The sequence below is a fragment of the Nycticebus coucang genome, chromosome 15, assembly GCF_027406575.1.
Source record: "Nycticebus coucang isolate mNycCou1 chromosome 15, mNycCou1.pri, whole genome shotgun sequence".
Lineage (NCBI taxonomy): Eukaryota > Metazoa > Chordata > Mammalia > Primates > Lorisidae > Nycticebus > Nycticebus coucang.
In genome coordinates, this window is record NC_069794.1 from 34,663,957 (window position 1) to 34,682,488 (window position 18,532).

The 18,532-nt window shown below is 39.1% G+C and overlaps 1 protein-coding gene across 6 annotated transcripts in view; it reads right to left on the minus strand.

Annotated features, from left to right (window-relative positions):
• Positions 1–18,532, minus strand: part of LMO7 (LIM domain 7) — a 207,164-nt gene that overhangs the window by 87,155 nt on the left and 101,477 nt on the right. For 4 of the 6 annotated variants that reach the window (XM_053564144.1, XM_053564146.1, XM_053564148.1 and 1 more), the window contains exon 4: positions 7,520–7,626. In XM_053564144.1, coding sequence (XP_053420119.1) covers positions 7,520–7,626 — 107 coding nt within the window. Of the gene's footprint in view, positions 1–7,519; positions 7,627–7,838; positions 7,966–18,532 lie in introns of those variants that run through there. The other 2 variants (XM_053564147.1, XM_053564145.1) reach the window with 2 other exon arrangements.

The window sequence follows — 18,532 nt, forward strand, 5'->3', positions numbered from 1 at the left end:
ATTTTTCATAAAATTCACAGAGAAGCAAAAACATCACAGGGAGGAACAGTAACCTGTCTGAGGCCATTTAGCTGCCAAGTGACATAGGATGGGTTTAAATCCAAGGCAAGGGACTAAAATCTCTGCTCCTCTTTGAGATGTTTCTGTTGACAGCAATGGATACACATCTACTGAATCTTCTTGTTCCATCCTGTAGGAAAATGACAAGCTCAGCCTGGGGTTCACTAGAAACAGTTCAAATAAGCTATTAACAAAAAATCTTTAAGTTTCTTTGCATTCACGTTCTTCAAATAATTTTTAATTATACCTTCAATGTGAATTCTGGAGTGGGGGGTGGGAGGGCAGGGTTTAATATTTAATGCTAGACAAAGGTAAGAGGTCCTAAGGCAGGTAACTTAACTTTGGGAGAACAAGGCTTACTATGTATGTTTTGATAAAAATTTCTTATTAAAGTAATACTAATAACCTATAAAAAATTACCTCCACTATGTGTTCTTGCTTTTAAAGATGTCTATTCCTTGCTCTTAAACTTCTACAAGATATTCCAGCTATCTATATAACCACTACATTGTTCTACCCCAAAGTCTTAAGTACACATTTTAGGTTGGTTTCACAAGATAAAAAATGATTGGTGAGCATGATACAAAGACACTGAAATATTTCTGTCACTTCATATAAATAAACATACTTCAAATGTCAAACATTAATAGTGTTTTGTCATTTGCACATCAGAATAAGGATTTATCAAAATTTCCCCCATTTCAAAAGGCACTTGGTCCAAAGTTCCAATTTTAGTTTATTACTCACAGAGAGGACAAGCACACCCTCCTCTTAAACTGTGCAAGTTTTAGGTTATGTGGTAATATGCCATATCATTACTCTGGTGTAATAAGTAAAAGGAAGTTGAAACCAAAAGTTCAATGCCTGCTTGCCATATCTGCTCTGCATTTGAATGACAAGAATAAAAAGAGAAAGATTTGGCAAAGAAAATAGGTTTCTCCCTATCTGTAAAGTCAGGTTTAAAAATATCAAGGAGATCTTTGTAATTAAAATCTAATTTTCAAATAAGTATTCCTATGGTGTCAAGAACCAAGGAGATCAAAAAAAGAAAATATATGTTCCCTGCCTCAGATAGTTTCCAATCTTCGGAAAAACTACCCTGTTTCTCCGAAAATAAGACATCCCCAAAAATAAGACCTACTTACAGGAAAGATGAGGCGTCCCCTGAAAATAAGACCTAGCGCATCTTTGGGAGCACACCTTAAAATAAGGCACTGTCTTATTTTCGGGGAACAGGGTAGATGTAGTGGAAACAAGTGCTTTGAAAGCTCAGATGAGAAACCTACGTTACACTTCCAATTAGATTGAGTTTTCTGATTGAGTTGAAATGAGCATACATCTGTGCATTTACCTTTACACAGTGTATTCCAGCTGTGAATTTATGGCAATATCTCCCCAGTTACAATGGGAGACACGCTGCAGGCAGGTTTCCACCCTATCCATGTCTGTGTAGGTACGTGCCACATAAAAGATGCCAAATCAGCACTCGTTGTATGACAAACAAGTTAATGACTTCTTCAAAAACCAAAATTTCCTCTTATGAGATTAAGTGCCATTTTCTACTCTGTAGCTCCAGAAATAGGTTTAAGCATACATATCCCGATACCAACTCACACAATCACTTATATCAGGCCAGAAAAGACCATGAGAGAGAAAACAAAAATGCTTAACCCTTCTACACACTAGTGAAGCTCACATTTTCAAGAACAGCTAAGGGACTACAGATATTATAGTGCATGTAATTTTAAAAGTTAGATTAAGGCAACATACACAGCCCTACAGATAATAATTTGAAAGAGAAGAATCCCTTCAACAAAAATATCTCATCTTTAGTTTAAAACATATGCTATCTAGTCAGGGGAAGCAAACCATCATCCTTCCATGAACTGACTCATGTCAACAGCTAATCATATTGGCCACCCAGGAGATTCTTTGGAGTAATGAATATACATCAGATTACTTTCAAAGAAAAAAGACTCTGGCTACAAAAGCCCATAGCATGAAGTCGCTCTCAGCAGTCCAAGACACAATCAGGCCCAACGGCTTTTTGAAGTTTGAGCAAGTAGAGAGCGAAGGAGGAAGAGCCGCATCCAGAAATGTGGGTATCTGAGAAATACATTAAGAACTTGAAACAGGAAAAAAACAGACACAGAGAAAACTTCAATTGGCCTATGGCCTGTCCCAGGATCAGACTTGCCTGATATCTAACACCTTCTAACACCTTAGTCTGCAGCTAAGACTCTTAGATGTTGCCATTAAAGAAGATTTACAAACTTGGCCATATGTTTTTGCTGCTGGCCATAAAGAGAGCCTCAGGAACTCAGAAGAATTAATACTCCCCAGCCCATTAAGTACCGAGCACCCGAAAACAGCTGAATGGACTAGAGGGGGGCCTACACGGTGCAATCAACTTTCTTTCTGTTTTATGCTCTTCTCATGAGTCAGTAGGAAGGGAACATTTTAAAATAGTAACACGAGTTGACAGGTGGAAGTCACCATGCTCAAGTTGCAGATCCAAGTTTGGATATCACTAAGATGGCTTTTAAAAAAGACGATTAAGATATTAAACTCATTTGAAAGACACATACTTGCAAAAAAATAAAAGATGTAAAACTAGATTTACATTGGAAAACAGCAGAAATTAAATAATTCAAAGCAGGCAGATTTTTACTGACATAAATAAACCTTAAATTCACATATATACTTACAAACCTCAAGCCCAATTTGGCAGACTGTTAAAACAGGATGCCATCTGGGAACCTGATTCCTAAGAAATGACTTTACAGTGCTGCCACGAAATGAAGCACCCTTTTGAAGCTTTAGAGAACAGTTGTATCCTTAAAATATCATTTTGAGCCTTCTTTATTTTTCTGATATAAATATGTTAACACTAATTTTGCTTCCGACTACTGTTCCTTTGGCAACTAGCATGTGTAAAAATAATAGATTCTTGATTTCTGCACTTTCACTGTAATAAATTTAAGAAAACAAAAGTAGTCAATCTTCACATTTATTTAATGCTACTTTTATACTCCAAGTATTAATACTCTAAATGATGGTGTATATCTACACTAGAAAATAATTTCTTTGCATGACAAATAGTGTTCAAAAGCGTTGCCATCCTGTCATTATACTAGGAACAGAATGTATCTGAAGAAGTACTAAAAACTGAATTGGAATGGTAAGGGGGTGGAAGGAAGAAACATGTTGTTTACAATCTGTTCAAATTCTCGGAAATTTTGATATATCGAGCAATGGTTTAAACATAGGACTTAGTTTCTGAGTCAAATTGCTGGACATGTAAAATTAAAGCTTTCCATGTCAAACCCTACCTTTCTGCCAACTTCGAGTCCTCCAATACAAGATGGATTGGCCCATGGATGCTCTGGGCTACTCTGTTCTACTGCAAGCAATTTCTGTGCCTCTCTTCATGACAGATGCCACCACAAAGACCACGCCAGCTTGTACCAGAAGCACTCCAGTGTGCTGTGGCACGCGGTGCTGGTCACTGCCCTGTCCTCCGATAGCCCTTTCACGGAAGGTACACACAGATGGCTCTGTGGAGTCACACCACTTCTTCTTTGTGGATTGTGTGTGTGCTCGGTATGGATAATTAGTAAATGGTTAATAATGATGCAATTATTCATCTATTCATGAGTACAAAAGATGAATTTCACAGCGTTAGATTGGAGGAGACATCAGTCTACCATTTATGAAGACAAAATTATAAATTTTCTTCACTCGTATTTTGGGAAGAGAAAACATGGATCCTAACATTCAAAATACCAAAGTTAATCGCTTGAGCTCAGTAATTCGAGACTAGCCTGAGCAAGATGGAGATTCCCACTCTAAAACAATAGAAAAAACTAGCCACATGTCAAGAGACTGAGGCAAGAGATCTCTTGAGCCCAACAGCTTGAGGTTGCCATGATCTATGATAACACCACGGTACTCTACCCAGGGTGACAGAATGAGACTCTGCCTCAAACAAAACAAAACAAAAAAATAAAATAAATAGAAGTATCACCTGATTCTTGAATATATACAATCCCTAAATAACTGGAATAATTCAAACAAGTTGGAAAAATTTAACTACTGCTTCCCACAGTGTAAAATGATTCAGTGAAAATTATATCACATGATACTCAAATGTATAATTTCAGAAATAAAGAGTACTCTATCTCTGACTAGTGAAAAGTTACTGTGAATTAAATTGTAGATCTCAGCTTGCTGGGAACAAAAGAAAACAGTGCAGTTAAGTCCTGGATTATTCAACAGGACAGTTCTTTAACTGCTTCTGCTCTTGCCATTCATTTCGACACATACACGTGTGCACACACTCTTTCCTCAGCTCCATATGCCAACTATGTATTTATCACTGCTGTCCACTAACAAAAAGCACCTCACACTTGCCATGGAGGCTACTTGCTCTTACGACGTCATAGTTTGAGAGACCAGTGACAGGTCTATGCCTCATTAGATGTTTGATCGTAGCACATGAATTATCACAGAGCATTTAAAGTAATCAGATCATCTGCCATGCTTTTATTAAATTTAACATATTCACATGTGCAAAATAATCTCAAAGTACTCACATATTAGCACACTTTCAAATTATAAGAAGCCTTTCCATTACACGATATATTTATATATTTATATGACATATATTTTATATATACATTTTTATATATATATCACAAATATATATAATATATATTTTATGTATATATATTTGTGAGATATATATATATAAAACACAGAAATGTATGGATTATATGTCAGTAAATAAAAAGTTATACTTTTTCAGTGTCAAAAGTATCTGTCACTTACCTTCATTTTCATATGACTATTTTGCTGGCAGAGAGAATGAGGACAATTCTAAGTCTAACCCAGAATTTCAGAACCCAGTACTATTAATATTTGGGGTAGGAAAATTTTCTGTTGTGAGGGGCTGTCCTGTGTATTAAAGGGTATCCAGCTGCATTCCTGGCCCCTTAGATGACTACAGCACGCCGGCAGTATCTATAACAACCAGAAGTATCTCCAGACACGGCCAACCATCCCTTGGGGAAAAAACTGCCCCCCATTGAAAACCACTGATTTAACCCCAAGATAGGACAAAAATTTTGACCTATAAGAGTCTCCATTTTATATATTAAAAACAATTTAAAAACACCTAAAAACTAAGAAGGGAATTTCTATTTAGTAAGCAAATCTTTTGCTTTCCTTTAAACTAGCTTCCTTGAAAGAAAAATTCTATCTTAGGGCAAAAGAGCTTGGCCAACACTTTTTTTTTTGAGACAGAGCCTCAAGCTGTCACCCTTGGTAGAGACAGCTCACAGCAACCTCCAGCTCCTGGGCTTAAGCGATTCTCTTGCCTCAGCCTCCCAAGTAGCTGGACTACAGGTGCCTGCCACGCGCCTGGCTATTTTTTGGTTGTGATTGTCAGTGGTGTTCAGCAGGCCCAGACTGGATTTGAACCCACCAGCTCTGGTGTATGTGGCTGGCGCCTTAGCTGGTTGAGCTATAGGTGCTGAGCCCTTAGCCAACATTTTTAAAGAAGCCATTTTCTAGCTTCCTTGTCTCATCCGGGAGGCTCTAGAACTTCCATTGTGGGAGACCATGAGTGGACCCCTTTGTTCTTTGGTCCAACAAGATAGAATTATCTGGGGAAATGTTCTTAAGCAAAGTCAATGTTCCCGCTCAGGCATTCTCAGATACGACTTGAACACACCTTGCTTTGACGGGCTTGTGGTTTCCACTGAAACAAGTTGTTCTGCATACTTCTTACTATAGCTCTAACTATGTGACCTCCCAGTTTCAGTTTGTCAGTAATTTAATTTCACTGAACGCTGGGCCCAGACGCTAATTTGTCTTAAACATTTTAGACCCAACATCTCATGAAACAAGCTCCAGGCAAGTTTTGTTCATCTCACTCTTGGCATTAGGAGCCAACAAACATGTTTTGCCTAGCCCTTAGCCTACTCAAACATAGGTTGTGGAGTTTCAAAACAGTATCATTTTAGGGGGAAACATGATTACTCTTAATAGACATGAACGACTTAAAAAAAAGACTTTCAAGTCTAAAGTTTCTTTGCCCAACAGACAGCCTTATGAAAGAACATGTTGTTATTAGCAAATAAAACAAATGCATCCAATATTTATTTTTCTTGAAAATTAAATACTGACTTGCATACTATAGAAGCAAACATTTCATTTTGGCTGTGAAACTTAGGATCTCGAAGCTACCTTTTAATTATTCAGAAGTACAGACAGACTCAACCCTGCCATTCTATCATGGAATTTAGAAAAGCTTATTCAATAAAACAATAAGCAAATAGGTTCAAAACAATTTGTTCATTTAAAAATACATAGACTTTAAAAAATTAATTCCACATGAATTTTTAGGCTGTATTGCTAGAAGACAATGTACTAAAGGTAATTATTTAAATGGTTATTTTTATTCAAAAAAAAAAACATTGGCCACATTTAAGAAAAAAAAAAACATTGGCCATAATTAAGCTAGCGAATTGTTTAATAGCTATTAAAGCTATTACATAGGGATATTAATAGTGTAAACTAAATCTCTGAACTGGTAAAAACTAATTTTTTTCATTTCCATTATTTCTACAGATAAGACAAGGTATTTATTTTCTTCCATGAAAAAATACTAATTAGGCTTAAAAGCCATGATGACAAGGAGATAGTTATTACAAAATTAACTTTACTGTCACATTTATCTGATAACACAAGTTTATTACTGACTTCCTGGAAGTAAATTAGATTAATGTGGGGGGAAAAAAATCTCACAAGGGCTTAAAATCAGATTTCCCGAAACCATATACCCACATGGGAACACCATTTTCTACCTAAAATACAACAGCATACCCGCATACATGTTCTCACCCCACTTTCACTTTCTCATCCATACTACTAACAGTGAAAAACAGTTCATTTTTAAAAATCAGCCACAGCTGACAAAGTCTTAGCATGATATATCAGTCTGAGGCACCGCTGCCTTCCAAATATTAAGAAAGTCTCTTTTACCACTACCGCCCTACTCTAATTTTTATGTTAATAATGTTTTAACTCCAAATATAATTTAAAAACTATCTAAAAATAACTATTTTTACTCGGTATGCTATACAGAGTATAAGCTCTAAATTCACTTTTTAAATGTAATGAGTATCTTCACCATTAGCAACCAAACACTACCATCCCGGGCAAGCATGAAAATACAAACGCAACCATTTCGGTCAGTATAGAGATTTCCGGTAAGACCATGCCATGTTACTAATCACAGTCCGTAAGCCATTTGCGTATCTATTTTGGTACTAAAACAGGAAGATTCAGAGAAAGGAACAATTTTTCTGCAATCATGAACTCTCGGCAGTTCTTTTCACTTAAGCTACAAGCCCTAAGTTTAAATATGCATCTCTAACAAACCAGTGAAACTTACTTGACAGTGACTCGATTTGATAAATCCTGCAGATCCCCAGGATGAAAAAGCTGGGCTTCTTTCAATCCAATCTGTTCACAAGCTTTCAAAAAAACATTGATATTATCCTGTGAAAAGAAGTGGAAAGTGATTGCTTAGCTGAGCTCTCTCTCAGACAAAGGTTACAAATTTTTATAACTTCACAGCTTCAAAGTCCAATTACAGTCGGCAAAAGAGGTGGCAGCCAGACCAAAGCATATGTATATTTGGAAAAAAAAATACTTGGGGTGCATATAGCCTTTCAGTCTTTCAGAGCCTAAACGGCAGTGCTATCTGATACCTGGGCATACGCCGTTTCTGTGATCTTTGTGACTGGCACGTTAAACATTACCTGTTATAGGACAAGTGCCTAGCCACTGAGCAGTAATCTAGACTTTGATGTCAGCACTGCTCTGCAAACAAACGCCCTCTTCCCAGCTTCGCACGACAAGCCTCACCTCTCCTCTTTAAAAATAACTCCAGCTACTGACATTCACCCACCCAGAAACTGTTGGCAGGGAAGAAATGAGAGGAGGAACATTCTGTTTCTATGATTACAAATTACAGAACCACTGTGGAATACCACACCTGGAATCTGCGTTTGGTTGCTGGGCTAGCTCTTGACAGACAGGAGAACTCTAATATCGGACCGAGGAGAAGCCCAGTGCTCATTGGCTAACTCGCATGGTCTGTGTGTGGCAAATTACTCACCCTGCACCTGCCTCAAGAGATGCTTCCAAAAAATGAAAGTCTATCCTTGCCTCCGAGGTTGTGCACGGATCTGATTTCAAAACCAAAATCCTCCCTTGTACAAACCAATGCTTTTCATGCCTATAAACTGCGGCACAAACACAGACTACAGTCTATTCTATTTTGCAGTCAGCTACATTTCAGAGATGTACATTTATCTAGTTACCAAAATCAGCACAGGCTGCTTCTTTACTCTTCTGAAAAGAGAGAACCCTTCACAGGGCAGAGCTTGTGTGGACCTCACATGGGCTCTCCTCACCTCCTCACCACTTAGGCTCTCAGATAAAGGGACAGCCTCCCAGCATGTCAACACACGTGGGTCCCCTGAAGCCCGCTGGCAATGTCATCTCTGTGGTGTGAGCCTCCCACGCCTCCCTGGAGCCTCTTCTCCCTCACTTAGACCTGACTTTCACAGACAGGAAGACAATCTGTCCCGTGGAGAAAGGCAGTCACTCCAACAGGAAGAAAAACCAGGCTGGTATTGCAAAATAGGAAGGAATGATTTAAGAAAACAAAGATAAAGAGGCTAAACTCAACAGCTTGGGTCCTTGGAGGGGGGATTTAGGGAAAGTGCAAGAGAAGGTGTGCCAAGAGAAAAGCAACACCAATAGCCAGGTTAAGGGGCAGGGAAAAACGCCAGTGCTGTGCAGGTGGGAGGTTATTCCAGGCTACGACCAGCAAAAGAGGGTGCAAAAACTACCTGGCTGGAAGCTTTTTAAAGAAAAAGATTAAAGAAATTTGTAAGTCAAAAAATTGAGCAACTCGTGGAGAGGTGTTTGACTTGGACTTCGTGTGGAAAAAGAAGTAATTTGTAGACAAAATTCCAAGAGGAATAAAAAGTGACAATTTCATCAAGCTCCCCGTTTCTAAAAACCATACTATCTGCAATTATCAAATGATACAAATTAATGGTTCTGACACTGGCCCTCTGAGAAGTAGAAAGAACAAATGGTTTGGCACATCAATACCCTAAATTCTACAGGAAGCAAATCTCATCTCAAACAAAGGAAAAACGAATCGTTAGAAGTCTTCCCACCGATTCAATTGGGTTCTGGGTGTTTTAAAACATTATAAAATATTAAAACAAAGTTAAGCTAAAAGTAAACTTACTAAGCTGAAAATCAAAACAACTCTTTACATATTTGATATAAGCATTATAGCCTTTACCCGTCTGACAAACATGTACAGGCTGATAAGGATAAACAAAGCTGCACACTCCTCAAAAACCACTTAAGTGTTTAGAAAGAAACTGCTTAAAATCTAACATGACTATACTTAACTGGAGACAAAGTTCAATAAAAAAATATAATATAATTAAATTCTAGTCTTAAAATCTTTACTTTAACCAAAGATTCAGAATTATTTTTTAAATATCTGAAGTATTTAAATATCTGAGATATCTGAGCATATCTTCGATGATGCTCAGACCTAAAACAAAAAAATTTAGTAAGCAAAGTAACACATGGCCTATGCAGCCAGAACAGGTTGTACTAAGATCAGAACTGCAACCTAAATCATGTTTACTGGACTTGAGCCCATTGGTAAGTCATTGTTTGCAATTTCAAAGGACTCAGAGAGCTGCCTAAGGGGATATACAAAATTATAATATTTTAATGACTGTTGAAACATCAAGAAGCCCCACCCAGCTCAAAGTATTAAAAGGGAAACATTTAGTCCTCATTTAATAAAATCATTTTCACTAGAAACTAGCAAAACTGAGAGTAAAAATAAAAGGCAGACTAAAATAAATCTTATCTAACTGGACCAGCAACTGAGACTCCAAGTGAGCCTTGCAAACCAATTGTGTAGTTTGGAAAGATTGTGAATCTTTCTAGCCCTGTTTTTCTCATCTGTGAAATGAGCAGTTCGTGGGTCTGTAACCATTATCAAGAACAAACACTCCTCTCTGCAACAGGAGGGAAACACAACCTCCCAGGCCCAACCCCTCACACAAATATTTCATAGGCCAACTTACATAAAATACTTCATGTCAAAATCCTACTGTAAATATCTACAATCAATATATATTCAGAACCAAAAGTGGAATCTCAAAGACAAAGCAAAAAATTATAAATATGACCCCTAGGAGTATCTAGGATTTCCTATTTTACCTTTAAGTTTTCCTAGGACTATGAATAAAGGCAGATACTATATGAACAAGAAAAGTAGATGGCTTAAGATTTCCATATTTTCTCCAACCTCTTCTCCACCCCTTAGCTTTGAATGAATTATAAGGCAGTCCTAACAGGGGTGGGGTGGTGGAGGCTGGGATAAGTAATTTAGGGATCAGGAACAGGTAATACTTGCTAACAAGTGAGCTAGGAAGAGGACCCACACACGTCTACATCCAGCACTGTATACATTCACTGCGATAACCTCTCTTAGTTACCTATTGCTACATAGCAAATTATCCCAAAACTAAGCAGCTAAAGACAACAGATATTTATGGTTTTCATAGTTATGGATGGTCAGTAATTCCACCGTGGCCTTCGTTGGATGTTCAGACTTGAGGTATAGTCCAGATTGCAGCCAGCACTACAGTCATCTGAAGCCTTCCTGGAGCTCGGAGGAGCAGTTTCCATGGTGACCCATTCATCTGGATGGCAAATCAGGGCTGGTTTATTAACAGGAAGCCTCAGTCCTTTTCTAAATGGACATTTCCAAAGGGAAGCTTGATCAAGCCAGTGATCCAAGAGAGAGCAAGAAGGAAGTTGCAAAGTCTTAGGAGCTAGCTTTTCCATCACCTCCCATAATCTCTTTAGTATCCTTTTGGTTACACAGGTCAGCCCTATTCAACACAGAGAAGACTCACAGAACACAAATAGCAGGAGGGATCCCCTAGGGATTTCTTGGGGATTGACTACCACAGTCCACTCTCTGGACCCCAATGATTCATGTCCTGTCTACACACAAAATACACTCCCTCTCAAGGCCCAAAATTCTTACCTTTTCACAAGGTGAGCTGGAAGTCCAGAATCTGATCTAAGTGAGAGCAGGTGTGCCTAAGGCTCCTTGGGTGTAATTCCTTAAGTATGACCCTTGAGTACCATTCCTCTCAACTTGAATGCCAATTAACTAAAAACATGAATTACTGGTCCCTCACATCCCCAACACACAATAGTGGGACAGGTGTATAGTAGTCAGAAAAGACACTCCCGGTCAAAGTGTAGAAAAATGAAAGGAACACTGCTTTCATTGTTCAGAAAGAAAAATGAGTCACTGCTCTACAGAAATTCTGAAATTCTGGAAAGCACGGGTTGGAAATTCCTTCACGAGGACTCAAGGCCAGAGAATACTTCAGGGTTTTTTTAGTTCCTCCCTGTAGATTCTTGGTTCTACCTTAAAAATCACCTTCCCTTTTCGTTACAAAGTAGCCTGTGTTCATAGCTGCCTAGCTTTCCCAATCCATTTCCTACCCCACCCACAGAATACTGGGGGAACTAAAGGTCTTAATTTTAGAATTCTCTGTCCCTTTTAGTCTAAAATGGTGGGTGTTGCTGCATATACAATTCTCTCAAAGATATTACAGGTTTTCATGAATCTTATCAGGGTTCATTCCATTAGACAAAACCACACCCACAAATCACTTCAAAAGAAGCCCTTCTCTACCATGGTCTTCTGCTGATAACGACTAAAGAACATACTTGAGCTGCTTAGAAGCTCTGTGAGTGGACTGGACAGATCCCCAAGGCACCACCCTTGGGTCTTTCTAAGAATGTAAAGAATTTTACAACCACACCCTCAAGTTCATCTTTAGACCCTGTTTTCCTGCCACTGTTCTGAATTTAATCTATTCCTGAAAACCATTTCTCAATTCTAGCATCATTCACTTACTAAAGAAGTAATTTTCAAAATAATCAATTCTCATTTCCCCCATACTTCTCATCATTCTATCCTCTGCATTCTGCTCTCACATCTTGCTGTCCTATCAGCAAGAGTAACAAAGACTTCAGGGCCAGGTGCAGTGGCTCATGCCTGTAATCATAGCACTCTCGGAGGCCAAGGCGGGTGGATCACCTGAGCTCAGGAATTCAAAAATAGCTTGAGCAAGAGTGAAAACCCATCTCTACTAAAAAATGGAAAAATTAGCCAAGTGTTGTTGCAGAGTAGTCCCAGCTATCCAGCTATTCAGGAGGCTGAAGTCAGAGGACTGACTGAAACCAAGAGTTTGAGGTTGCTAATGAACTATGATGCCACGGCATTCTACCCAGGGCGACAGAGTGAGACTGTCTCCCAAAAAAGCAAAACAAAACAAAACAGAAACAGAAAAAAGACTGCAGTTCCACACTCTGGAAACCACTTCACTATAAAAGTCGAGTCTCTTCACTGGACCACCTAGTTAATAGGGTACAACTGCTTAGTGCCAAGGAGTCAATACCAGAGGTGAGAATCATTGGGACCATTTTGAACTGGCTATCACAATATTCTTAACAATAGAGAATACAGAGCAGTAATTAATTTGGAATAGGAAAAGTTTTAGAGATGTATTTTAAGCACATAAGTTTAGAGCACATAAGTATTTGATATTAAAATATGGTTTGGGGAGTCAAGCACACATTGGTAGTAGCTGAAATGAAGGATGTCAGTGAGCACTCTTAGGAAAAGCAAGGAGAAAGAACTCACAATCAACCACCCATAGTGAAAGGGCAGTTAAAGAAAATCAGAGTCCAAAGAAGAAAGCATTTAGTATCCACAGAAATAAGAGTTAAAGTAAAAAAGAATAACATCATGGAAAACAAGAGAAGAGACTGTTTCAAGAAGAGAGAGGCAGACAGTGAAATAAAGAAAACTATCCAAGAATGTCACAATCACGTTATGATCCCACCTGTAAACCCAGCGCTTTGGGAGGCCGAGGCAGGAGGATCACTTGAGGCCAAGAGTTCAAGAACAGCCTGAACAACATAGCAAGACCTCATTTCTACAACAAATTTAAAAATTAGCCCTGCAACAGACTGAGCTTTTGTCTCCAAAAACAAAACAAAAAAGAAAAGAAGAAATTGACAATGAAATGAAGGGTGTATTTAATTGGCATAAATTCTGCGGAGCTAAGGAGTAAATAAGTGACAGTGAAGATCAGCCACTGGCAATAGATCAAGGATCACTCAAAATATGAATATCTCCCGGAGCCTCAAGTCTCCCCCTCCAGCCTCTTAACACTCTTCTCAAACTCACTACCTCCTGACCTTCCAGAGTCAGGATGCTCCATCCTGGAGGGAAGAGAAATGAAGAGAGAAGCTATTCTTATTCCCTCAATCCCAAATGTAAGGTCACATTCCACCTCCTCCCAATATTTTCCAGTTTTAAACATAAGCACAGTTATACACTTTGATGGAGACCCAACTCCTGTCTCTATTATAAATCCTGAAAAGAGTTAAGAAAGAGATAACAGGAGGCCAACACAAATATTCTAACACTGGCCCCCAAGGGTAAGATAGGTCTTCATTAATACTTGTCTCCCTTCAACTCAGAGAATTAGTTGGAGCCCTTCGACTCATTACCCTTCTAAAAGCATTTATCCACTAACATATTCTCATATCATTTGAGCACTTTTCCTGGCTCTTTTATCAAGAATGGAAGCGGTAGGGAAGAATGTCAGGACCCCAAATTTGAATTAGTCATTCCTATTTGAGCAAGCTCTAATCAGTCAATATAACAGATCTCTTGTTATTTTATAATTTTTCTCCTCATCCCCCCTCCTCACTCACTTCCACTATCCTGTAGTAAGAACTTGTCTTCCTCCTAGGTATACGTCCTGATGAATTAAAAAGATTCTCAAATATACGTATATGCATGAGGATAGTAGTGCTATTCACAACAGTCAAAAGGTAGAAACAACTCAAAGGTTTGTTAACAGATAAATGGATATACATCCACCCATACCATGGAATAGTATTCAGCCTTAAAAAAGGAATACAATACTGATCCACACCACAAACTTTATGCTAAGTGAATGAAGCCAGCACACAGTCAGTCAAATATCCTATTTATATGAAGTTTCCAGAATGGATAAATCCTGAAACAGAAGTCAGGTTGGTGGTTCCCAGGGGCTGGGAAAATATGTAGAAACCACTTAATGGTGAAGAGGTTTTACTTTCATGTATCAAGAATGTTTAGTGAACATTCACAACATTATGAATACAGGAGAGCTGTTATATTGACTGATTATAAATGAACTGTTCACTTTAAAATGGTTAATTTTACATTACATGAATTTCACCACAAGTTATTTTTAAAAGGCACCCTCACTGATGTGCTTAAAAATGTAAATGTCCTCTTTTGAAAGTGTATGAATGTAGTCTAATTTACATAAATACCTTTATGCTCCAGATTTTTCTCTTACATTTGACTCATTTTATTATGCAAGAGTCTAAATCTTCATTAAAAGGTACTACGCCACCCTCGGCTCTTACTCTGCTCAAAGTCACTTTCATTTTTATTTAAAGGATTTTAAAAAATCATTAATGATAAAATTTGAAGCATGATGACTTCTAACATGCAGAGGGAATACTTTGTGTCTTCACATCTTAATTTAACTCTATGGAAATGTCTACTCATAAGATCATACCAGTTAGACCCACTTCTGCAAAAACCTCCTATGTGTACAGGGGTGAGAGCTACCATAAATAAAAGTGAGTTCTGTAAACAGAGACAAAGCTAATTAAAGGGTTTACTACTAACACCCTAACTAAGATCAAAATCCCAACTAATTCCGAAAAGGAGTGGAGCTGCGCTCAGGGCTGTGACCCGAGGGCCTTACCAAGCTTAAACCAAAGTTCCCAGAAAAGCACTACCTATATGTGGTCCCCATCAATTAACCAAATACTCTTTTCATGATTACTGTGGCCTGCTTATCTTAGAAAAAGTCCCTAATGGGGCAGCACCTGTGGCTGAGTGAGTAGGGTGCCAGCATTAAATATTGCATTCCTCTGAACCGGACAACACAATGTGCAGATCAACTTATCCCTGAGGCCAAGAGACTTGCAGACCTCAGTTCCCTTCCTATTTCTGATGTGGCACCAAAGTCCCTGCTTCCTCTATCCCTGAAATTGATGGTGCCAAAAATGTCAGCAGGTACATGCCAGCTCAAGAGGTGGCAACCATCAGAATCCGACCAGGAGCCAGGCAGTCGTCCCTCAGGTGCTACGGATGATCAGTCAAGCTAGAGACGAAATGCCTAAGAGGCCTGCTACCCATAGTGTGGTCCATGGACAAGCCACACTGGGGTTGTCTGGGAGCCTGTTGGAAATTAAAAACGTATGCCAGAAATGCTGCCTCATGCCTGCAATCCTAGCACTCTGGGAGGCAGAGGCAGGTAGATTGCTTGACCTAGGAGTTTGAGACCAGCCAGAGCAAGAGCAAGACCCCATTCTCTACTAAAAATAGAAAACTTAAACAAGCATAGCAGCACACACCTATAGCCACACCTACATGTTATGGTCAGAATATATAGGTAAACATTTAGAGATTCAACCTATATAGTCAAGTGTGAGAAAAGTAAGCAGCTGGCCTCATTCATTTTTTAAGCAATTTTCCTTGGGTACCAATTTCTCTACAAAAATAGAGGCTCAACCGTTTGCTGATAACAAAAGAATTGACAAGGAGAACAAAGTTCTATAAAATGGAAATGTACAGACAGGGACCAACTAGGAGGGCTTAAAGGAGTTGCTGAGGGATAATGCATGAAAATGCCAGCAATGTGATGATTTGACTTTTTGCCAGAGCAAGAGTCAGGCCAAGCGAAGCAGAGCTGAGATGGCAAGGGAGGGCAGCCGCAGGTCAAGGGAAGGGTAAGGACCCTGGTAAAGGCTGGTTGAAATGGTTCTTCAACTCGGCCTACAATTTACTACATAAAGCAATAACAGGCTTTGTCAAACTGCAACATGAATTAAGTGGCAGTCTTGCAGAATATTCATCAAATTAAACCTTACATCGAAAATGAGGTCATCCTAAACCTCACCTACCCTTTAAACAGAGTGCTGCAACAGATGGTTCTGTCCTCAAATTATCCATGTTCTGTGTTCCAAAGTAAAACAAGTAATTGGTCTAAGAAAACATGTCACAATGATACAAAATGCATATTTTCTGAAACACGAAAAGCATGGCTAATGAAGGAGAACTACGTGGTGGAACTTTAAAGCTGCTGGGGAGGAGCCGCTGGGAACGGGGACTTCGCAGTGATGCCTCCCCCACTATCCTTAAGGATCATTTCTGCAGATGAACTATCTGGATCATCACCCCTTACTTAAATTTTCCCAGCCGGAGGGACACACTGTTTTATGAAGCTGATTCACTTTTAGTCATTACTATGTCAAGATAGGCTAAACATTCCCTCACTGTAACTGTAAAGCGCTGATCCTAAATCTGCCTGCTTAATAACGCAAACTAAACCGTCTCCTTCCCCCTCCCTCCACCCCAGAGCGCCTCACCTGCTCAGACAGCTCTTCTGCCTCACAGGTGCCACACAACGCACAGCTCACAGTCTTCTCCCCAGACGCTCCTGGTTTCAGCATCCCTCATGTCATAAGCTTTAGTTCTCATATTATCCCAACTGGCCTCCAGTGAGTAGTTTACTCTCCCAGTTTAACATTTACTGAGTTTTACAGTGTAGCTGACTGAGGTACTTTGCATTAGTTGTCTTATTCAAGTTATCACCAAAAACTTTGTAAACTCTTATTATTGTTCCCATTTTGCACAGAGAAAATTGAGGCATAAGAGGTTACGTGACTTAATCAAATCCAGCAGTTTGACTCTTGAATCTGTGTTCTTACCCATGACATTGGTTGCCTATCACTGCTATAACAAATTGCCACTACTTAGTGGCATTAAGCCACATAATTGTATTATATTTCTAGAGGTCAGAAGTCCAAGGTCAACCTCACCAGCCCAACTTGAGGTGTCTCCTGGGGTTTGGTCCTTCTACTACATTTTAGGGAAAAATCTGTTTCCTTGACTTTTCCAGCTCTGGAGGCCACCTGCATTCCTTAGTTTGTTCCTCCATCCTCAAAACTCGTGATGTCAGACTAAGACTTTCTCACTGCTATCTTCCTGGTTCTTTATCTCTATTCACTCCCGCTTCCTATCAGAAGGACACCTGTAATATACTGGGTCCATCTGAACCACTCCAATTACTCTCCCCATCTCAAGGTCGATTAACCAGCAACTGAAAACCCATCTGCAACCAAATTCTCTCTTACCTTGTACCATACAGATTAGACTTATTATGTTTCCCATGCTTTCAACCTTTTTTAAAATGTAAACAGGGCAAGTACAAATCCTTAAGTCAGAAACCTCACGTAGAGCTTACATGAATTTCTACACATGGCTCCTTAAAATTGAACATGTTTACTCAATTATTTAAGATTTCACCTGCAGGCAGTATTATCAGGTCCATGTTTCTGCATCTTGACTATACTAAGGACATGATGACAGACACCTTGCAGGAATTAAGAGAGATGCCTAAAGGGGAAAACTAGCAATATAAATGAATAAAATACAAATGAACAAAATGAGCATAATGTCAGAAAGACAAGAGACAAAAGACACCAGAGACTTCCACCCTGTCTACAGGACGCCCTGACTACGCTCCCCGGGAAGGCAGGTCCACTGTAGCCCGATTCATCCGGAGAAGTCAGAGATGAAGCCTTTATCAAAAATCGCAGGGTATGCAAATGTTAGCTGAAATTTTTTAAACAAAAGCTATGTAAACCAAATGAAACCAATCCATGGGCCATTTCATCACCTCTAGCAGATCTCCTGCACACTCCATGGGGACCAGCCCATTCATCTGTGGCTTTAGAGAATTATATTTCTGGTGGACAAGGCTGGTTTCTAGTGATCACCTTATTTTTTTATTTTATTTTTGTAGAGACAGAGTCTTGCCTCTGTTACCCAGGCTGGAGTGTGGTGGCAGGATCATTGGTCATTGTGACCCTGATCTCCTAAACTCAAGAGATCCTCCCTCCTGAGCATCTAAGACCATGGGCATATCCCACAACATCTGGATAATTACCTTTAAGCAATTTGTTATTTTGATTAATAGGTTACCTTGTTTCTCGCAAATAATCACAAATTAATTTTCCTAATCCTTTCCACTCTATTGCCAGGGAACATCTAAAATCTACATTGCTCATTTTGACTTTGCCAATTTGCAATCTTTTGTAAAGTTCCTCATCCTCCACAGGTTCTCTCTTGATTCTCCCCTTCCACCACCAATCCTCTGCCTTGTATTTATTATCTCAATAAACC